Source organism: Herpailurus yagouaroundi, unplaced genomic scaffold (assembly GCF_014898765.1).
Source record: "Herpailurus yagouaroundi ecotype Mexico unplaced genomic scaffold, PumYag 216, whole genome shotgun sequence".
Lineage (NCBI taxonomy): Eukaryota > Metazoa > Chordata > Mammalia > Carnivora > Felidae > Herpailurus > Herpailurus yagouaroundi.
The window spans coordinates 1627480-1646446 of NW_024412447.1; the positions used below are offsets into that span (position 1 = coordinate 1627480).

Here is an 18967-nt window from a genome sequence, read left to right on the forward strand (position 1 = left end):
ACAGTCAACGGCAGCCTGCCGGCCATCCACAGGCTGCTCCCCCAGGCCGTGGCCGTAGCACGTGAGGTCCACGGGGAGCAGCAGAGGGCCAGGAAGAACTACAGGCAGAGGTCTGGAGCCAGAAAGCCAAAGGGCCCAAGGCACTCAAGGCGCAGGGAGCAGGATCACGGGGCCGGGGGCGCCACCTAGTGGCGGTAGCTCTCAAAGCCCAGGAGACCCTGGACAGGATCTGGGGGCTGGGGGTCACGACACACACCAAGCGACACACGCCAAGCGAGTCCCTTCAGTCCCAAAGTGGCGGCAAAGCCCTGGCCTAAAGGCCAGGAGAATCAAGCCTGCCAGGTCCTAAGGTCCTAAGGCCCTCCCGGCCCCTCCAGCTCCTGCTTCCGGGGCACCTGCTGGACTGGGACTCACTGCTGTCTCTCGGAGCCGGCTGGTCTTGCTCTGGGGGTGCAAGCCCCCGGCCTAGCGTGAAAACAGGTTTTCACAGGGAGAAAGTCTGACTCCCATGGTGAGAAACCACTATTCTAGAAAAATCTTTCCACTCGCAGATGTGTAAAATGAGGCACAAGACAGCCCCACAACCCTGAGGGCCAGGCGGGGGCCAAACAGAGATTCAGGCACCGCTCACCAAGGTCTGACAGTGGGCCGCAGACACGACGGCTACGCTGTCGGAGGCCACCCACCCTACACCCACCCGGGGCCGACCCACCCCGGCCACCCACAGTGGTCTCAGCGCTCCCGACCGGGTCCACCCCTCCCTCCTTGCAGGGATCCCAACTTCTCCCTGTGCCCTATTTCCCTCCGCCCGTCTCCGTCCCCATATTCAACTCTGCCGGACATAGGCTCCCCCAGGTCTCCCTCCCCGCTCACAAACCTCCAACTGCCCAAGACCTGACAAAAGAGGATGGCCCAACTCCTCCTCACGGCATTCAAGGTCAAGTGCGGTCTTGGACAGGTCGACTCCCTGCATTTGGACCAATACACAAGCCTGCGACCCACCGACTGTTACAGGACACACGGACCCACCTCAGAGGGACACAAGTGACTGGAGGTGAAGCCCACCCAGGCGCCCTGCTGCGGACAGGAAGGGTGAACAGGAGACACTGAGGTTCCCCAGGGGCCCCCGCGGTGGCCAGGCACAGAGTGACCAGGCACACGACAGAAAACCTGCCCCTCCGGGGGACCCTCACCAGGGGTGCCGGGAGGCAAGGGCCACAAGGATGCCTCACCGCCTCCCCAGAAGCCTCCGGCTGCTCGGAAGGGAGGCCAGCACCGCTCCGCAGTACGTGACTTGTAAGCCTCCACACACAAGGCCAGGCGCGCGCCGCATTCCCGGCGATGGGAACACTGGCCCAGGGCCAGGCACAGATTGGCGAGGGGCCCACGAGCCAGGGGAGGGCAGAGACGCCAGGGACAGACTCACACCCTCCTCTCCCTCCCGCCCGCCCCAAGCAGCACCCACCCCTGAGAGCCCTCGACCACCCCCCTCCGCCGCCCCCCCAGGCCCCCCCCCCCACATGCCAGCCACACTCAGGGAGGCCCTCTGATTTGGAAGCGAGACCAAAGGGCCGGAGGAGGAACCACACTTTCCGCCCCGGCCAGAGGCGGCCGCCAGCTGTGCACCAGCCCCAGGCTTGACTGATGTCGAGGGCTTTGTGGCACATGCTGGGCGTTCAGACACTCCGCCAGCTGGTCTGATCGGGCACGAGTGGGCCTCTGATCTCCTGCAAGAGAAAGAAGTCACAGAGGTTTCTCTTCTGACAAGCCTCCCTAGGTGCAGGAGGGAAGCGTTCTGGTGAGTTACTAAGCCCAGAGAGTAGGTGAGGCTCCACCAGGTCAGCCCTCCACGAGTCTGGCGGCGGTTGCAGCTCAGGAAGGAACAGCAGCCGCGTCTGTCCTCTGGGACTCAGCGGGGCAAAGAGACGACGAGGAGGCATTTACAAGGGACAGACACCGAAGTCAGTAACGCTGATGGAAACCACGGCAGGTTCCAGAACCAGCCCTCGGACAGTGTAATTACGGGACAGCTCTTTAAAGCAGGCTCTCAATCTTGGCCCAGTTTCCAAGAGCACCAGGAAAGACGACAGGGAGCTAGTCTTAAAGTCGCACAAGCTGACGAAACAAGAGGCTCCTGAAACACCACAGCTCCAGACGAACAGGGACAATTGGTCTCCCACCAGCCCTCGCCCAGAACAGAACAACCAGAAGAGGACAGAGCTGTTGGGAGGAGTCTATCCACAGGGGGGCCCAAAGTCCCGGGGACCGAGGGACAGGCAGCAATGCTGGAGAACGAGAGGCAGTAGCCCCCAGGACGGGAGGCAGGGAGCAGTGGAAAGATGCCCCCCCCCAGGCCGTCCGGGCCATCAGAGGACAAGGCGCCAGCTCACCGCCCAGCTGCCCCCACCGCTGCCCCTCTGCATCCTGCCGCTCCCCTGCTGGCACGCCGCGGGGTCCTGACGGGACAACGATGCTCCCTTCTCACCCCTGACAGCTCAGTCCATCTCCCCGCCTTCCATCTGCCTAAAAGGAATGGCTCGCCCCCAAAAGCAATCGCTCCCTCAGTATAGGCAAAGGTCCTTTAACAGAAGCCACCGCTGCAGTGCGGTCAAAAGCCTGCCACCATGCCACCACCGACCTTAAAGGAGAAAGTTAAGACTTGGGCAGGGACAGTCCTTAGTTGCATTTCCCTCCTGTCAGCAAAATGCCACATCAAACCCAAAAGGCTGTTGCACAAGCCGGCAGGCGGCCTCCAGCAGGGCTTCTGCCAGGGGCTCCAGCTGCCGGGGGCCCAGGGGAGGCAGGACCTCACCGCCGGGGGCGCCCTCCGCCTACCTGATGTTCAAGCCCGTGGTCTGTTCCAGACGCTCCCAGCTCTGCAGCTTTGCCAGCAGCTTCTGCAAAGACAAGGAGGCGAACGCTGAGGGTGCCACGACCCCAGCATCTTCCCCCACACCTGCCAAGGCCTCCGTGGCGAGCGACCCGCCACCCTTCTTCACACAACCCCACGTCGGTCCCCAGACCACCCAGCCTCATGCGGAGCTGCCGGCGACAAGGAGGAGGTTAAGTCTCCCTGACCCCTCAGAAGAGCCTGCCCTCATCTCAGCTGAACGCCTCGGGGCATGGAGTCCGCTCCAGAGCAGACGGCTTCCGCCCAACTACGAGTGCGCCTCCTTTGCGGCCGGCCCCGCAGACTCAGGAAGAAGCAGGCCGAGCGGCCCCGAGGCAGACCGGGCGCTGAAACCACAAGACCCCACGCCCCTCCCCTGGTCCAGGGGTTCCACGGGACGCCGGGTCCCAGGGCAGATGCACTCAGCCCTAGCGCCCAAGCGTCCACAGTGGACGTGGCCCCACAGGGAGAACGGGAGAAGGTGGGGACGTCCCCCACCTGGCGCCACGCGCAGGGCTGCCTGACCCCGCATTCCTCACGCTGCTTCACACGGACCTGCATTCCACATCAGTCTCCCTCCCCTTCTGGAACGGAACCACCTGAGGGCAAGAAGCGCGTGCCTTCGTCCGGCCTCCCGTGCCCGTCACCCGGGCCAAGCACGGTCCTGGCATCACCGCACTCCCTCAGTCCCTCGAGTGGCCCCTACCACGTGAGGGCATGGGCCGGGTAACAGAGCTGGGCACAGAGCCGATGCTTAGCGACCACCTACCGACGCCAGGCACTGGGGAAGTACTCGCCGTGAATTCGCTGAGCCCCCACAACCCTGCAAGGCACACTCTGATGCTCCTCGATACACAGGTGCACGGAGAGGTTAAGCAACTTGCCCGGGGCCACAGAGCCAGCGAGCATCCATGGCAGGATGTCCCACGAGGCAGTGTGACTCGAGAGACAAAGCCTTAACCGGTGTCACAACTGTCCAGAGGAAACACTCCGTCTAGGGCTGCATCTGCGGGCCAAGCTCACGCATCAGCCAGCACCTGTGAGGAGCTCGGCTCCCACCCCGTGAGGCCACAGGCCTCCGCTGTGACCAACTATGGGACAGCTGCCACCACCCAGGAAACGATGCAGGGCCGCACGGCTTGTAGGTGAGGCGGCAGGGAACGACCTGGGGGGGGGCCGTGCAGAAGGACAGCAAGACCGGGGGACAGAGACCAGGAGGCTGAGCGCTAGTGTAACGTGGGCGCACCGGGCGAGACAGGCTCCCGCACCCCCTGGAGCGCCCACGGGAGAAGCGCCCACAGGATGCTTTCGGCACCACGCCCTCGCACCAGCTCTACGAGCGCGTCCCACAAACGCCAGCGTGCGTCCCAACAGCACACACAGGAGAGGAAACGGAGCCGGGCGTCCGTCCCATCTGCGGGTGGGAGCCAGTCTGTGTCAGGCGCCCCGCACCACGGCCCCTATCTGTTCCAGTTTTCCAATTTCTTCCGGGGGGCTGAGAACACAGCACGCGCTCTCACAGCTCCTCCTGGAGGCTCTCGGGAAGAACCCACTCCTGGCCCTCTCTCCGGCTTCTGGAAGCGCTCACCCTCCTCCACCTCGACGCCCCCACGGCAGGGGGCCGGGTCCTCCCCACAGGACACCCGCCTCGGCCCCCCGCGTGCGCCACGATCCGCGACCAGGGGCCCACTGGCTCCCGGTGGAGTCTCCCCACCGCGGGCCAGCTCGCCGGCACCCACACGGCACCCACACGTGCGGCCAGGCGGCTCCGGGGCCGCTGCTCCGCCCACGGCACCAGCCCGGCAGCTTCCACATCTCAGGCGGGCAAGCGCAAGGCGGGCCCGAAACACCCGGGGTCCCCCACGTGCAGCACGCCCCTAGCCTCACCTCCTTCTCCAGCTCCAGGACCGCCAGGCTTTCCTGCATCTTCTCCTGGCGCCCCAGCCGCCGCCGCAGGCCCTCCAGCTCCTCCCTGAGCAGCCCGTTGGTCTCTCGCATCTCCCTGGGGGGCCGGACACCACATCCCTCAAAGGGCCGCCACGCACAGGCAGGAGGAGCCGGGACAAGGAGTGCAGCGCCCTCCCCCCCACCCCCCCCCTGCTCCGCCACCCACACGGCCGCTGCCCACCGCCCACCCAGCCTCACCGCAGGTAGGCGCTCTCCTCCCGCAGCTGCTTCAGCTCCCGCTCCATCTTGGGCAGCCGCACCAACTCCGACTTCATGTTCTTCACGACCGCAGCATCCTGCTCCTGCAGGGACAGCTTCTGCTCCAAATCCTGAGTGAGGCCAGGGACAGAGAGGACAGAGTCAACCTCCACGGCCCCGGCTCGCCCTCGAGGTGTGCCTCTGCGCCATGTCCTCGGCGCTCAATTCCAGGGGAGTCGTGCCCACTCGGGGGCAGGACCCTAGCGCGGGTCTGCCCCAGGGCATGTGGCAACGGCGCCCCGAAGAGACGCATCGGAGAAACACACACACGTCCCCCATGCTAGACCAACTCCTGCCACACTAGCACCCAAGTGACAAGCGAGTCTCTTCCACGTGACAAAGCCTCTCCTCTAAGATCTCCGGTTCCAAGACACCCTGAGGACGACCGGCACCCAGCAGTGGCAGGTCCCCCAACAGGCTCGGTCGGTCAGTCAACAAATGTTTACTGGGCCCAGCTCTGTGGCAGGTACAGGGTCATGCAGTGGGGACAGGGTGACGCAGGACACACAGGAGGCCTCTGCACTTGCGCTCTGGTGGAAGGGCAGACACAGGCCGTGAAGGCGAGCAAATCCGGGGAGGTGGGCGGGGGGGTGGGGCCAGGGCGGAGGTGACGTACCCGAAAACAGCACGTGGAACAGCAGAGGGAGCGGGGAGGACCGACGGGGGAGCCGGCTGGGGAGGGGCCGGGGGGAGCCCAGGTCACTCGGGCTGGGGTCCGGAGCCCCAAGTTCCTCCGCAGGCAGGGCCCCCACCTCCGGATGCCCAGCCGCTCTCTCCTCTCGCTCGTGTGGCATCCCCAGCACCAAGCGCGGGCGCGCCACGCACAGGCAGGCAGCGGTGTCAGCGGTACCAGGGCGCGGGCAGCTCACCGTCCCCAGGCACCCTAAGCACACCCCCACCGAGGAGGCAGGAGGGGAAGAGCCCCCAGACACAGCCTGCGTCTGAGAAGGAGTCACTCACCCTGATCCTCTGCTCTTGGTCAGCCCTGGCTTCCTGGCGGGCCTGGAGCTCCTGGACCTTCTCGTTAGCCTCCTGACATTTCCTGTCCGGAGAAAGGCACATGATGTGCAGACACAGGGGTGTGTGAAACCAGCGGCTGTCCTCACTCCAGAGGCTCTCCAGGGTGGACCCTCACAAACATACTCCACCCCCTCCCCACTCCCAGGGCCCTGTGGTCCGTACCCTCGGGTCACGGTGGGTGGCGAAGTCCACACCACGTGCAGGGGCCTGCCCAGCCTGCCACCGGCCCTGGTACAGCCACAGCCGAGGACCCACCAGGGACTGGCCCCCCCCACAGTCCCCCAACCCTGCCCAGGAGCGTCCAGAGCCCTCCTAGGACATCATCTGCGAAGGCAAAGGCCTAGCTCCCAGGGACAGAACTCAGCCTTCTGACCTCGCAGACTTCTGTCCTGCTCAGAGAGCTGCCTCCACTTGGAAGTCCTCTCCCGTCCACCCCACCCACCACCCCGGGGCGCCCTACATGGCCTTTAAAGGGAAACTCTCTGCGAGGGGAGAAACGACCGCTCTCTGCTATTGTTCTCAGAATACATAAAACACTTAGTGACCAGCTTCAGTGGCCCCTGTGTCTGCCCCAACAGCCTGTGGACGGGGAGGACAGACCAGAAGGGCCCCCGGAGGTTCTTGGGGCTTGGCACAGGCAGCACGCCTGGTTGCTGGGTGCTCAGACCACAGAGGGCACAAAAAGAGCCCGGGCCCTCCTGTTCGTGGTCTTCCACACAGTTAACAACCAGACCCGAAACTCAGCCCAGGCCCCAGCAGGGCTGCCAGCACCCCGCCCAGCGAAGGCGCAGAGCCCCGCCCCCTGCACGCCCCGCCCCCGCACGCCCTGCTCACTTGCGCTGCAAGGCCAGCTGCTCCTGGAGCTCCTGCTTCTCAGACTCCAGGCTCTTCACCTGCATCTCCTGGTTCATCACGCTCCACTGCAGCTCCGAGACCTTCCCCTTCAGCGCGCTGATGGTCTGAGAGCAGAGCGGGCAGCCCAGAGCAGCTGAGCGGCTGCCAGCGCACAGAGGGGAGCCGCCCACCCCGCGGCGCGGGACAAATGCACCCACGAGAGCCTGCCCCTCCCATCCCCCTCCTGAGGGCAGGGACACAACCTGGGAGGGCATGCCACCCCTCACCCCATCCCTGGCTACGCGGCCTGCCTCGCATTTCCCTCAAGCAAATGGGAAGAGACCGGGTCGTGGTGACGGGCTGCTCCCGAGACCGCCCGGGCCCGGTGACATCCGCCACTCAGGACCCTCGCTCCTTCCTAGGGTGCTTGCGTGGCTCTCCCTCCACGCCTGCCCCGGTGTCTCCATCCGAGATGAACCCCCACCATGCCATCATCCCAGCTGAAACACTCCCTGTGAACCACAGCCAAGTCCCTGCCAACAGGTCGGAAACGGGGACTGAGGCCATCCTCAGAAGGCTACAGGAGCCCCACAGAACGGAGGAGCTGCGGGAAGACCGTGCAGACCTCGTGCCCTCGTCCAGAAGCAGGGAGAAGGGAGAGCGGAGGCTGGGGAGGCTGGCGAAAGCAGGGCCTTGGGACTTTCAGGGGCAGAACTTCTGCCCGGCCGTCAGACCACACCCTCACCCGGTGACCTCTAGTGACCATCTGCTGACCGCTCTCCTTCTGTGGCTGTCCCAGGGAAGCCAGCTCAGAGGCGTCCCTGTAAATTAGCCTCCTGGAGCAGAGGATGAGAACCGAGGACCCGCACCAGCGAGGAGGCCCACCCCTGCCCAGGACCCATGTTTGTGGGGGCCCAGGGGGCACAGACACAGGCCATCCACATCCCACACTCCGGCCATCTGCATGGTCTGCTCTGTTACGATGGCGCCCGCCAGCCTGGGAACCCAAGAAAAACGAAGGTACTAAAATACACTGATCTAAGAAGACAGCCTTCGAGAAGTCTTCCCGAACTCCAAACACGCACACCACACACCCGGTGCTGCGCTGGATACGGGACCAGACGGCTGGCCGCACGCAGGACGCCGCTGCATGGAAGCCGGGCCGGCAGCAAGAGGACTCCCTGCTGACGGACTTCTCGAACCAGGCACCCTGTAAGAGAGCGCGGTGCGGGAACAGCGACAGCCTCGGTCACCAGGGAGGGCTTTCTCCAAGGAAGTAAAAAGTAACAAACAAAATTCAGGGTCCTCCTTCCTGACTGGCTGAGACCTTTCCCACTTCCGTGGCAGCAGCCTCCCCCCCATCCGGCTCTGTCCCCCCGCCCCCGTGGGCCGCACACCGGCCTCCCGCACGCAGGCCCCGGGGAGCACGCAGGCCCCAGGACGCAGCTCGGGCAAGCACGCCAAGGGCGACAGGGGGACTTGTCTTGAGCCGATCACGGCTCCGCTCCTGCCAGCATCCACATCAGAAGACAGATGTAGGAACAACGTTAACATACTCCCCAGCGTTGCCAAGGCAAAAATAACCTGCCGCTTCCCGAGATCTATCAAGTGGAGACGCACGCAGAGACAGAATACCAACGATCCCGCGCCCCCGCTCCTCCCCCGGCAGCGCTTCATCTCCTTCCTCTCGGCGCCCGCGAGCCGCAGCAACACCGCAAAGGGACAGGGAAGGTCAGGAGAGCCCCGTCTCCACCAGCATCAGCGTCTGGGCTCTGCTTCTGAAATTTATACAACCTTCAACGGGTCGAGGGAATAAGGAGCAGGGCTCGGATGTGCTCTGGCTTCAAAGGCGCTCTCAGATGCTAACAGACCTACTAATCAAAGACATGCAAATCCAGAAGCACCACTTACGTCTCCGGAAGGGAGAAAAAAAAGGTATTTAGGTATTTCCAGAAGACTTCCAGAAGATCCACGACAGGAAAGGCTACAGGGAAACCAGAACCCTCAACGATGCTGTCAGGACAACACGGCAACTGTCAGCAGAAGCCAGCGACCTCAAACCCCACTCCTAGGAACGCGCCTGAGTGAGCAACTCAATAGAAACAGAAAGTACACGCCACCTGCCGCGTTCGTATCTCGTGCGTACTCATACCAGGACGCACGCACGTAAAACAGTTTTTTACGTGACACAACACAGGCTAGTCGACCATTAAAAGTCGTAATGACAGAGACTAAGACAACGTTTGACTCATTAACTGAAAACCACGAGTGGAAATGAGGATCTGTATCCGGATTACGACGGACGACGCAGAAACCATCGGCGCAGGTGCGGGAAGGGGACTCTGAGGAGACCGGCCCCGCACGACTCGGCCGCCCCGGGGAGGGCCCTCACCTCGCCGGCCGCGGCCAGGCCGTCCTCCTTCTCCCGAAGCTTCTGGCCGGCGGCGTCCAGGCTCTGCCGGCACCGCCTGTGGCGCTCCAGCTGCTCCTTCATCCTCTCCTCCGCCTCAGCCTCGCGCTCCTGCAGCTGCCGGATGCGCGTCAGGAGCTCCTGGTTGCGGTCCACCTCGCGCTGCCAGAGCGGGGACAGAAAGCGGGGACAGTGAGCGGGGGCGGGGCGGCCCAGCCCATCCTCCCCGGGGACAGGCGCGGCCATGCCGCACACCCCACTCCCGCAGGGAGAGGCCCCGCGGCGCACTCACCTCCCGCAGCCCCTCACCCCCGCCACGCGTCTTATGCCGGGAAGCCAGCCACAGGACCAAGACTCCATCGCTCTGATGGCCCCGGGGGGGGGGGGGTCCCGAGAGCCAACAGTCGGCCACGGGGAGCTTACCTTCAGCCCCAGAAAGGAAGGGACCACAAAGCGGGCACCTAATGCTGCTGGCCTCTGAGCGCTCCCCACGAAGGGGAGCCGCGCAAGCCCCCTGCAAGGTCCGCCAGCACCCCCAAGGCAAGTGCTCACCCCAGGGCTCTCCAGCCCAGCACCACGGGGGAGCAACACGAAAGTGGGGACACAGCCTGCTCAAGGGACACACGGGAATAAGGAGCTACAAGTGTGATCTCCGAACAGCCAGGGGACCCTTCTGCCACGGAAGCACGCCACAGAGCAGGGTGCGGCTTCTCCGTTCGGGCTGCCAGTCCCAAGTGCACACAGGGCAGTCCGTGCAGGTCCCCAGACCTCAGACGCCAACCGGAGTCTCACCATCTAGAGGCTCCAGAGTCCCACCCACTGCCAAACTGGCATCCCTGAAAACCCACGACACGTGTCCCAAAGAAACCACGTGAGAGCTGCTCGCTCAGGCGGTCCAGGTCCCACGCAGCCGCATCTGCGGGTGGGAAGGGAGAGGCCTCTCAGAGAGAGAGGCCATGCTCAGCGAGGGCCCGGGGTTAAGCGCAGCCCGCATCCTTGGATTTCCCCAAGACAAAACTTCCACCGACCCTGCAACGATGCCCCACTCATTCCAACATATCCTAAGCACCTGTAAGGTGCCACAGCCCGTGATGGACCCTGGAGACCCAGAGCAGCCAGGACAGACTCTGTCCTTGACAGACTTACAGCCCAGGAAAATTCCAGGAGCTCCACACCCCGTGCCTTCTGCCTGAGAGCCAGGCGGTAACACCAACACGTCAATTCCTACCAACTCGTGGTCCCTGGTGCCACCTCCACACCCCTAATAAGGCACTTCGTTACCACGGCCTTCCCCTGTCCCTCCCAGGATGACCCTGAACAGCAGCTAACACCACACGTTAAGAGAGAGACCCCCTCAGAGCGGCACCAGGACAATGCCAAGGCCACGGCACCCACTCGCAGCCCATGTTTCCGGGCTACTGGGCCCACATGGCACACCGTGGCCAGAAGCCTGCGTACCAGGTCGAACACATCAAATTAGCATCACGCCCTCGAAGACATCAGCTATTTTTACAGGACTAGGAAAGCATGCAGATATGCTACGTAAGGCAAGAACAGGGCCAGACATCCACCCCTGGGAAAGCGTAGGCAGGTCAGAGACTTTCCGGTCCAATGCTTTGCTGGAGTCTGGCAGCATTTCCACAAATCATCAGCACTTATTAAAAAACCCTGGTGAAGTGCTGTTGATCAAAGCAAAGGAAGCAAGGGATTTATGCCCTAAGTAAAAACCTAGCACCTTCTCTAGGTAACACGCTTTCCCAGCCTGCCCAGGGTAAGCCAGGGACAACAGGAAGTAACCCCAGGCTGGAGGTCTTTTTTTTCTTTTAATTTTTAATTTTTTTTTTTAGAGAGAGAGAGACACACACACACACACACACACAGAGTGCGAGCGGGGGAGCAGAGAGAGAGGGAGACAGAGAATCTGAAGCAGGCTCCAGGCTCCGAACTGTCAGCACAGAGCCCGACGCGGGGCCCAAACCCACGAACCGTGAGATCATGACCCGAGCCGAAGTCGGCGCTTAACCGAATCAGCCACCCAGGCGCCCCTGGAGGTCTTTGCTCTGGGCCCTGTAACCACGTGAGCAAGGCTGGTCCAGCCTGGACCTGAGACCTCCATGCAAACCAGTGACTTTCCAAGCCTGTCGCCCCGTGGCACCTGGTATTTCTGCTGGATTTACGCCCCAATTCTTGGGAGGGGTGGGGAGAACAGGCAGCCCAGCAGAGAGGAACGCCCACCGGCACCTCGCCAGGCAGACGGCAGGCAGTCCTCCCCCGTGCGCTGCCCCCTCAAGGACATCGAGCACAGTCACTCTGCGGCCTCAGGAGGGAGAGCACCTTGGCTCCCCGCCAGGAGGGTCACCTGCCCGACGGTCCAGCAGGCACCGTGCACAATGCCCTACGCCGGGCCCGGCTGCCCGCACGCACCTCGTGGCTTCTGACGGCCAGGCCCGCCCGCTCGCACCCACCTCGTAGCGCCTGGCGCTGGTGCTGGCTGCCCGCTCCAGCTCCACTCGCGCTCTCTTGTGGCTCAGCTCCATCTGCGTCTTCTCCCGCTCCACCTGGACGACCTGGGACTTGGAGCGGATCCGCTCGGCTCGTTCCTCCAGCTGAGCAGGCCACACCGAGGGAGAGAGAGCCCTCAGCAGCCGCGCTGAACAGCGGGGGGGCTCGTCTGACACTCACACACTGACGCCTGCCCCCAACAGGGCCCGCACTCAGCCTTGGGGGAGAAGGACGGATGCCCGGTCTTTTGTTGGAAAACAGGTACACAGAGGCAGTAAACAGAGAGGAGACAATAACAGGAAGAGAAGGACCTATTTTTTTTTTCAATTTCTTTTAGTATTTATTTCTTTTTGAGGGAGAGAGAGAAAGAGAGAGAGAGAGACAGAGACAGAGACAGAGAGACAGAGCATGAGCAGGGGAGGGGCACAGAGAGAGGGAGACAGAATCCGAAGCAGGCTCCACGCTCCAAGCTGTCAGCACAGAGCCCGTTGCGGGGCTGGAACCCACGGACCGTGAGATCGTGACCTGAACCGAAGTCGCATGTTCAACCGACTGAGCCCCCCAGGTGCCCAAGAATAATATGTTTTAATAAGGCGGTGTATATGCTTGTTTTAGAGAAAAGAGCCAATTAGTTTCCTATTGCTGTGCAGCAACTTACAACAAACTTAGCAGCTAAAACCCCACGTTAGCCGCCGTCAGGCTCTGTGGGCAGAAGGCCAGGTCATGTGATCAGGCTCTCACAGGCTAAAATCAACACCCAGTGGCCACGCTCCAACCTCATCTGGACCATGAGATCCTCTTCCACACTCACATGGCTGGAGGACCGAGGTCCCGTTTCCTTGCTATCAGCCCTGTGCTGCTGTCAGCCCCTGCCACGTGGCCCCTGTCCACCTCCAAAGCCAACAAAGGAGAATCCCCCATATGTGGAATCCCTCTCCTGCTCTGTCTCTGACTTCTCGATCTGATCTAGTGACCTAGGTTTAAAAGGCTCATCTGGGGGCGCCTGGGTGGCGCAGTCGGTTAAGCGTCCGACTTCAGCCAGGTCACGATCTCGCGGTCCGTGAGTTCGAGCCCCGCGTCAGGCTCTGGGCTGATGGCTCAGGGCCTGGAGCCTGTTTCCGATTCTGTGTCTCCCTCTCTCTCTGCCCCTCCCCCGTTCATGCTCTGTCTCTCTCTGTCCCAAAAATAAATAAATGTTGAAAAAAAATAAAAATAAAAATAAAAAATAAAATAAAAGGCTCATCTGAGTAAGTCAGGCCACCATCATAAAGTCAACTGACTGAAGTTCTTAATTCTGTTGGCAAAATCCTGCCGCCACAATACCCAGTGTTTAAGTGGGAGAAAGTGTGGCCCACCTGGGGCCGGGCATTCGGGAGCCGTCTTACAAGTACACCCACCACAGAGGGTAGGCACATAAAGGTGAGGTCAAGCCTTGAAGGGCCTCGGAGGACACGTCAGTTTCGCAGACCCACTGACTGTCAGGGTCTCTGGCTCACGTGGACTAGAGCCTGACCACTCCAAGAATGCCTGGTAGCACAGCAGCTCCAGAGCACGAGAAAGAAACGCAGAATCTCAGGCTGCGCCCCACAGATGCCAAATCAGAATCTTCCTCTTAAACGTATCAGGTATTCATGTGCACATTGAAGCGTTACGGCGAGTGGTTCTCAGTTCCACCAGGGATGCTTGGCAACGTCTGGAGACGCTGTCGACCGTCAAAAGACGGGCAAGCAGTACATGTTCACTACTGGCATCCCGCGGACAGAGGCCAGGGATGTCACTCAACACCGCACAAGGCACAAGCCTGTCCTGCAGAACAAAGAACCACCCACCCTAAAACGTCAGCCGAACCACGGATGAGAAATCCCAGGCCAGGGGAAAGGTATCTTCTCTACCCACCCCCCCCCCCCCCCGAGTCGGGGGGGTCAAGTCCACACTTCACTCCTCTGACACTTTCTCTCACTTCCACCCCCACCCATTCAAGTGGGGGAGTTCCGAAGTGCACCTTCCGTCAGACTCACTGGCCTTCCCAGCCTCAGTCTGTGCCTGCAGCTAGGGCTCCCAGCTCCCGTGGGCACCACTGCACAGGGACCAGGAGTCCCAGAGAAACAGACCCATGGACACATCTTCCTGAAACATCGACTGCCACTGCATGTGAAGGAAAGTAACTGAAACATGTTTATGTCAAAACCAACAATGACATGTAGCAGAGCGACTGTAAACACTTTCCCACGGAAACAAGAGGCTTAAAAAAAGGGCAGGGGGGCGCCTGGGTGGCTCAGTCGGTTGGGCGTCCGACTTCAGCTCGAGTCACGACCTTGCGGTCCGGGAGTTCGAGCCCCGCGTCGGGCTCTGGGCTGATGGCTCGGAGCCTGGGGCCTGCTTCCGATTCTGTGTCTCCCTCTCTCTGTGCCCCTCCCCCATTCATGCTCTGTCGCTCTCTGTCTCAAAAATAAATAAACGTTAAAAAAAAAGTTTAAATAAAAAAAAAAAAGGGCAGGGGGCCCGGAATGGTAGTCAAAGCACTGATTTCCAGGCTCCCCCCAGACCTGTAGGTTCTCAGTTCCCTCATCTGCCATCAGGGGGCAGCTTGGTAGGGCAGAAAACCACTGACGGATGTCCCGGGCCAGCTCAGGACCAGGTCAGGGCCCTGGCAGCCTGCGGCCGCAACACTCTAACCAGCCCTCTCTGGCACCCGCCTACGGGGTCCCGCAGACTGAGGAAGCCCTCCACAGCACTAGCTTACTGAAAGGTTGGCCTCTGAATTTCTAGATTCTATAGTTCCGACAGGTTGGCCAAAAGTTGCCAGACATTTGCATCAACAAAATTGTAACGCTTTTGTAGACCAAAGCTGCTAACTTCTTATTTTGCCAGTGAGCAACTCAAACAAACAAAAAAAAGCACAATTGCCACTAGCGTTTCTAAAAAATGCTTTAATGCCAAAAACAAATCTAAAAGATTCAATTTCAAAATAAAAAACAGTCCTTGCCAAAAAATGGCAGCGAGCAGCAACTCAGCCCACAAACAAACAGAAATCATTCAATTACTCAGCAAACGAATGCACACAAACACACCAGCATGTGTTTGACCAGATGCTGCCTGGGCCTCCCTGGGGCTCCCGGGCTCCATCAGGGGCCGTTTCCCTGGGATGGCTCAGGCCGCACAGCACAGGGGAGCTGCTGGACATCGGCAGTGCAGAGGGGCGGGGGCCAGGCCCAGGCGCAGACGCCACCCCCTGCTTGGGAGGGCCCAGTGATCCCTGCCCCCATGAGACTGACCCCACAACTCTGTGGAACCTCAAGTCCTCCAGAAGACCTGACCCCTTTATCATGGTGTACGGTCAGTGTTGCCAAGGAAGTGAAATAAAGGAAATAGGACTGTTTTTATCGCAAAACTGTAAAAGCCACATCACGGCAGAGCGAAGCCAAGATCTGCAAACGGGGGGGGGGGACCGCCCGCAGTGGTCTGAGACCAGGGCACACCCAATCTTTCTCTTTCTTGGAGACCCTTCCCGACCCGGGGACCGGGGGACCCGGGTGCTCCCCGGCACAGGCCCCACCTAAGGCGTGTGTCTTCCCACCTGGAGCCCTGGAGCCCCTCCCGCAGAGCCCCTCCCGCCGGGGGCGCTCACCTGCATGCTCTCCTGGTACTGCATCTGCAGAGAGCCCTGGGCGGAGGTGGGAGCGTCCAGTCCAGATCCTGCCTCCACCCGCTGAGAAATGAAGTTGTTCAAAGACCTCAGGGTGGACAGCACCGTGGTGTTCTCCCCCAGGTCGTCCATGGCCACTTGGCTTCTGCAGGAAGACGGGGAGGGCCCACAGTGAGCATCTACAGGCACCATTAGCTGCACCAGAGCCGGGGGGGGGGGGGCGCGGGGGTGCCTCTGGGAAGCCCCGCCCTCCCGACGCTCACAGTGCTCACAGCACTCCTGAGCCCATAACCACATTTCCAGGGCCAAGCGGGAGCCCACACTGCCACTTGACCAGAGAACAAACAGAGGCATCAGAAGACCACGCCGCTGAGCCGCTGTCACAGTGCTGACCTGCACACCAGCGACGGACAGACGGCTCCCAGAAAAAGATGCCCAGCACTGGGGCGCCTGAGTGGCGCAGTCGGTTAAGCGTCCGACTTCAGCCAGGTCACGATCTCGCGGTCCGTGAGTTCGAGCCCCGCGTCAGGCTCTGGGCTGATGGCTCAGAGCCTGGAGCCTGTTTCCGATTCTGTGTCTCCCTCTCTCTCTGCCCCTCGCCCGTTCATGCTCTGTCTCTCTCTGTCCCAAAAATAAATAAACGTTGAAAAAAAAAAAAAATTAAAAAAAAAAAAAAGAAAAAAAGATGCCCAGCAGTCCCACGGCACATGGCCCCGTGAACACAAAAGACCCAGCCTCTGGGAACGAGGACCAAAGCAGGCCGCAGTGGCGAGGGCTGGCGACCCCAGCGACGCTAACCGTAATCACCGCTAACGATGACCTTAATAGGCATTGCTAGTTTCGACCAAAAAGAAACCTACGTGACGCTGAGCACTGAGCCTTCTCGAGCCTCGGTTTCCTCATCTGTAAACTGAGGACCAGGAAAGCCTCTTTGCAAAGCTGCCGTGAGGATTACGGTGCCTGTCCTAAGTTTCCAGAAGGCAGGGGTGAGTCATGCCAGATCCTCACTCCGCCTGTAACTTCTCACAGGACACCTCAGACTTCACAACGGGCGAACTAGGTGTTTGCACACGTGTGAGACGTGAGAAAGCGAGGCTTCAGAAGCTACAGAATGGACCGGATCCCAGGCCCGCCCGGCTCTCAGGTCCAGTTTGTGCTCCACGAGCCAACGCGCGAACAAGACCAAGGAGCCGCATCCCCGAACGCAAGGGACTGTGGCTTCACGCGGCCGGCCCGCCCCCCCCATCCACCAGCGGGCACAGGTGTGGACTGCTACAGGTGCACACCGTGTCCCCTTCGGGAAACAGGCTGGCTCGCAGGGACTTCCCCCAGGTACCAGACTGAAAACGCCTCCCCGCCAACACCCCAGCAGAAGAGACTGAGAAATCGTAGTTTGGTTGTGAGTTTCCTGTAGGAGAACCTTGGCCCTCTGCACACAGAGCCCTTCTCCTGTGCAGGCCCTGTGTCCGCCCCTGGACAACACGGCTGTCCTCACCAACTCTCAACCGCACTGGGAGGGAAAGGGGGACTGCAAGAAGAGGGCAAGTGCTCAGTGCTGACAGCGGCGGCAGACAGCCGAGCTCTGCTCTGGAAGCAAACCCTTAGGTCTGCCAAGGTCAGCCCAGGGCCATCCTCTCCATCCCCCCATGAGAAACTGAGCGGGTAGGTCCTGTGCAAGAACGGATGCCTGGGATGCACTGGAACCAAGGGAACACACGCGGTGTCAACTGCCTGTAACTGGGCCACTACACGAGGCACGCGATCAGGCAGCAGCCTCCACTCCATCCCCTTTATCCCACAGACTCCACACCCCCAGGCTGTGCGCCGCCTGTCAGCTGCCCTTCTCGGCCAGGACACCGCCCGGGGGGACCTTCCGCGCAAACTCCGGGCACACGTGCGTCGCCCCCGGCCCGCCCTGGCCTCCGGGGCCTTCAGGGGCTGCAGCACGCTCCGCTAGAAGAGGCGCGGGTGACAGCACGCGGGCCGGGGCAGCTTCCCAGCCAGACGCTGGGTGGGGGTATGCCCCGCCCCTAGACGCCACCGCCAAGGACCCCGTCCGGACCCCGGCCCGGGTTCGCTCCTCAGCCCCAGCTCCTAAGACCCCGGCTCCCGCTCCCAGCACCTCGGCTCCGAGGACCCCGGTCCCGACTCGCACCCGAGCCCCAGCTGCGAGGACCCCGGCTCCGAGGACCCCGGTCCCGGCTCGCATCCCGGCACCGGGGACGCCAGCTCCCAGGACCTCGGCCCCGCTCTCACCCCGATCCCCGTTCCCAGGACCCCGGCTCCGACGACGCCGACTCCTCTCCGAGGCCCCCGCTCCCGGCTTGCACCCCGGCCCCCCGCTCCCTAGACCCCGGCTTCGGGTAGCACCCCGGCCCGGCTCCGAAGACCGAGCGCGAGAGGGGGGCAGGAGGGAGGAGACCAGTGGGCAGGGGGAGGGGGCGCCACCCGCGCCCAACCTGGCTCCTCGACCCCGCCCGAAGCCCACCCGGGACCCTGACGCCCAGCCGCTCACCTCAGCTAGCCCGCCGCTCGCCGCGGCCGCCGCTCGGATCTCCCTCCTCTGCGCCCGCGCCCGCGTATCGCGAGAAGTGCCGCCGCGCTCTCGCGAGACCTGGGCAGGGCCGGCCGTAAATCCCTGAGTCCGAGCACCAGCGGGGCCGGGGACCTCCGCCTGCTCCCCGGAGCGGTTCGCTCCCTTGACACCGCCCTGGCAGGACTCGCACCAAAGGTCGGCCCGCGGGACTGTCGGGGTGCCAGCCTTCCCGCGCGGGACGGGCCTCCGCTGTGGCGGTGGCCTCTCACCGTATTGTGTGGAATAGCACGGCCCAACGGTGGCCTCTTCGGGACAAACTTGCTGGCTCTGACAACTCCCAAAATTTCGTTACGGTATTAGCTTGAATATGTTTTTAGTTTCCACAGGGTCCACTGGAAAGGCAAAATACTCTGCTTCTAGGCTACCCTCCCAGCGCCCTGTGAGCTCCCATAGCCAACGATCATCGTCCAGTAACACAGGTCTCGCTCCCTCCTGAACCTCGTCCTCCAGGCTCACACCCCACCCGGGACCGGGCGCCCTAGGGTCTGCACCGCGCTCGGGAGGGTCTGCATCGTACCCAGCGTCTACACCACGCCCCCTAGGGTCTGCACCTCCCCCACCTCTGATCTGCCCAGTGCTCTAAGGGTCGGCACCTCTTCCCCGGTCCCGCCCCATCTCCGGAACAGCACCCCGTGCAAGAAATGGGGTGGGGAGGAGCCCTGAGGAAGTGGGGGGGATTTTCCCGTCCTAATTGACTACAACCAAAAGTAAAATGAAAAAAGGTTAAAACCAAGCCTGCAGCCCACTTCAGAGCGCTGGACTGCACCCTGGGGGACTGATGGAGATTGTGGGGTTCCCTGTCTACCCAGGCTCTCCCTCAGCTCCACCCTCAGGATTTAATCAGGGTTATAGTCCATACACTCT

General features: G+C 61.9%; 1 protein-coding gene across 3 annotated transcripts in view; it reads right to left on the reverse strand.

Annotated features, from left to right (window-relative positions):
• Positions 1–18153, reverse strand: part of MAD1L1 (mitotic arrest deficient 1 like 1) — a 322840-nt gene extending 304687 nt beyond the window's left edge. For all 3 annotated transcript variants that reach the window (XM_040455714.1, XM_040455715.1, XM_040455713.1), the window contains exons 1-9: positions 18023–18153; positions 15490–15652; positions 11825–11965; positions 9342–9521; positions 6950–7074; positions 6056–6137; positions 5036–5166; positions 4778–4892; positions 2836–2897 (exon numbers count right to left, since the gene is read on the reverse strand). In XM_040455714.1, the coding sequence (XP_040311648.1) occupies positions 2836–2897; positions 4778–4892; positions 5036–5166; positions 6056–6137; positions 6950–7074; positions 9342–9521; positions 11825–11965; positions 15490–15639 (986 nt within the window). In that variant the 5' untranslated portion in view covers positions 15640–15652; positions 18023–18153. The remainder of the gene's footprint in view (positions 1–2835; positions 2898–4777; positions 4893–5035; positions 5167–6055; positions 6138–6949; positions 7075–9341; positions 9522–11824; positions 11966–15489; positions 15653–18022) is intronic.
• Positions 18154–18967: the final 814 nt, after the last annotated feature.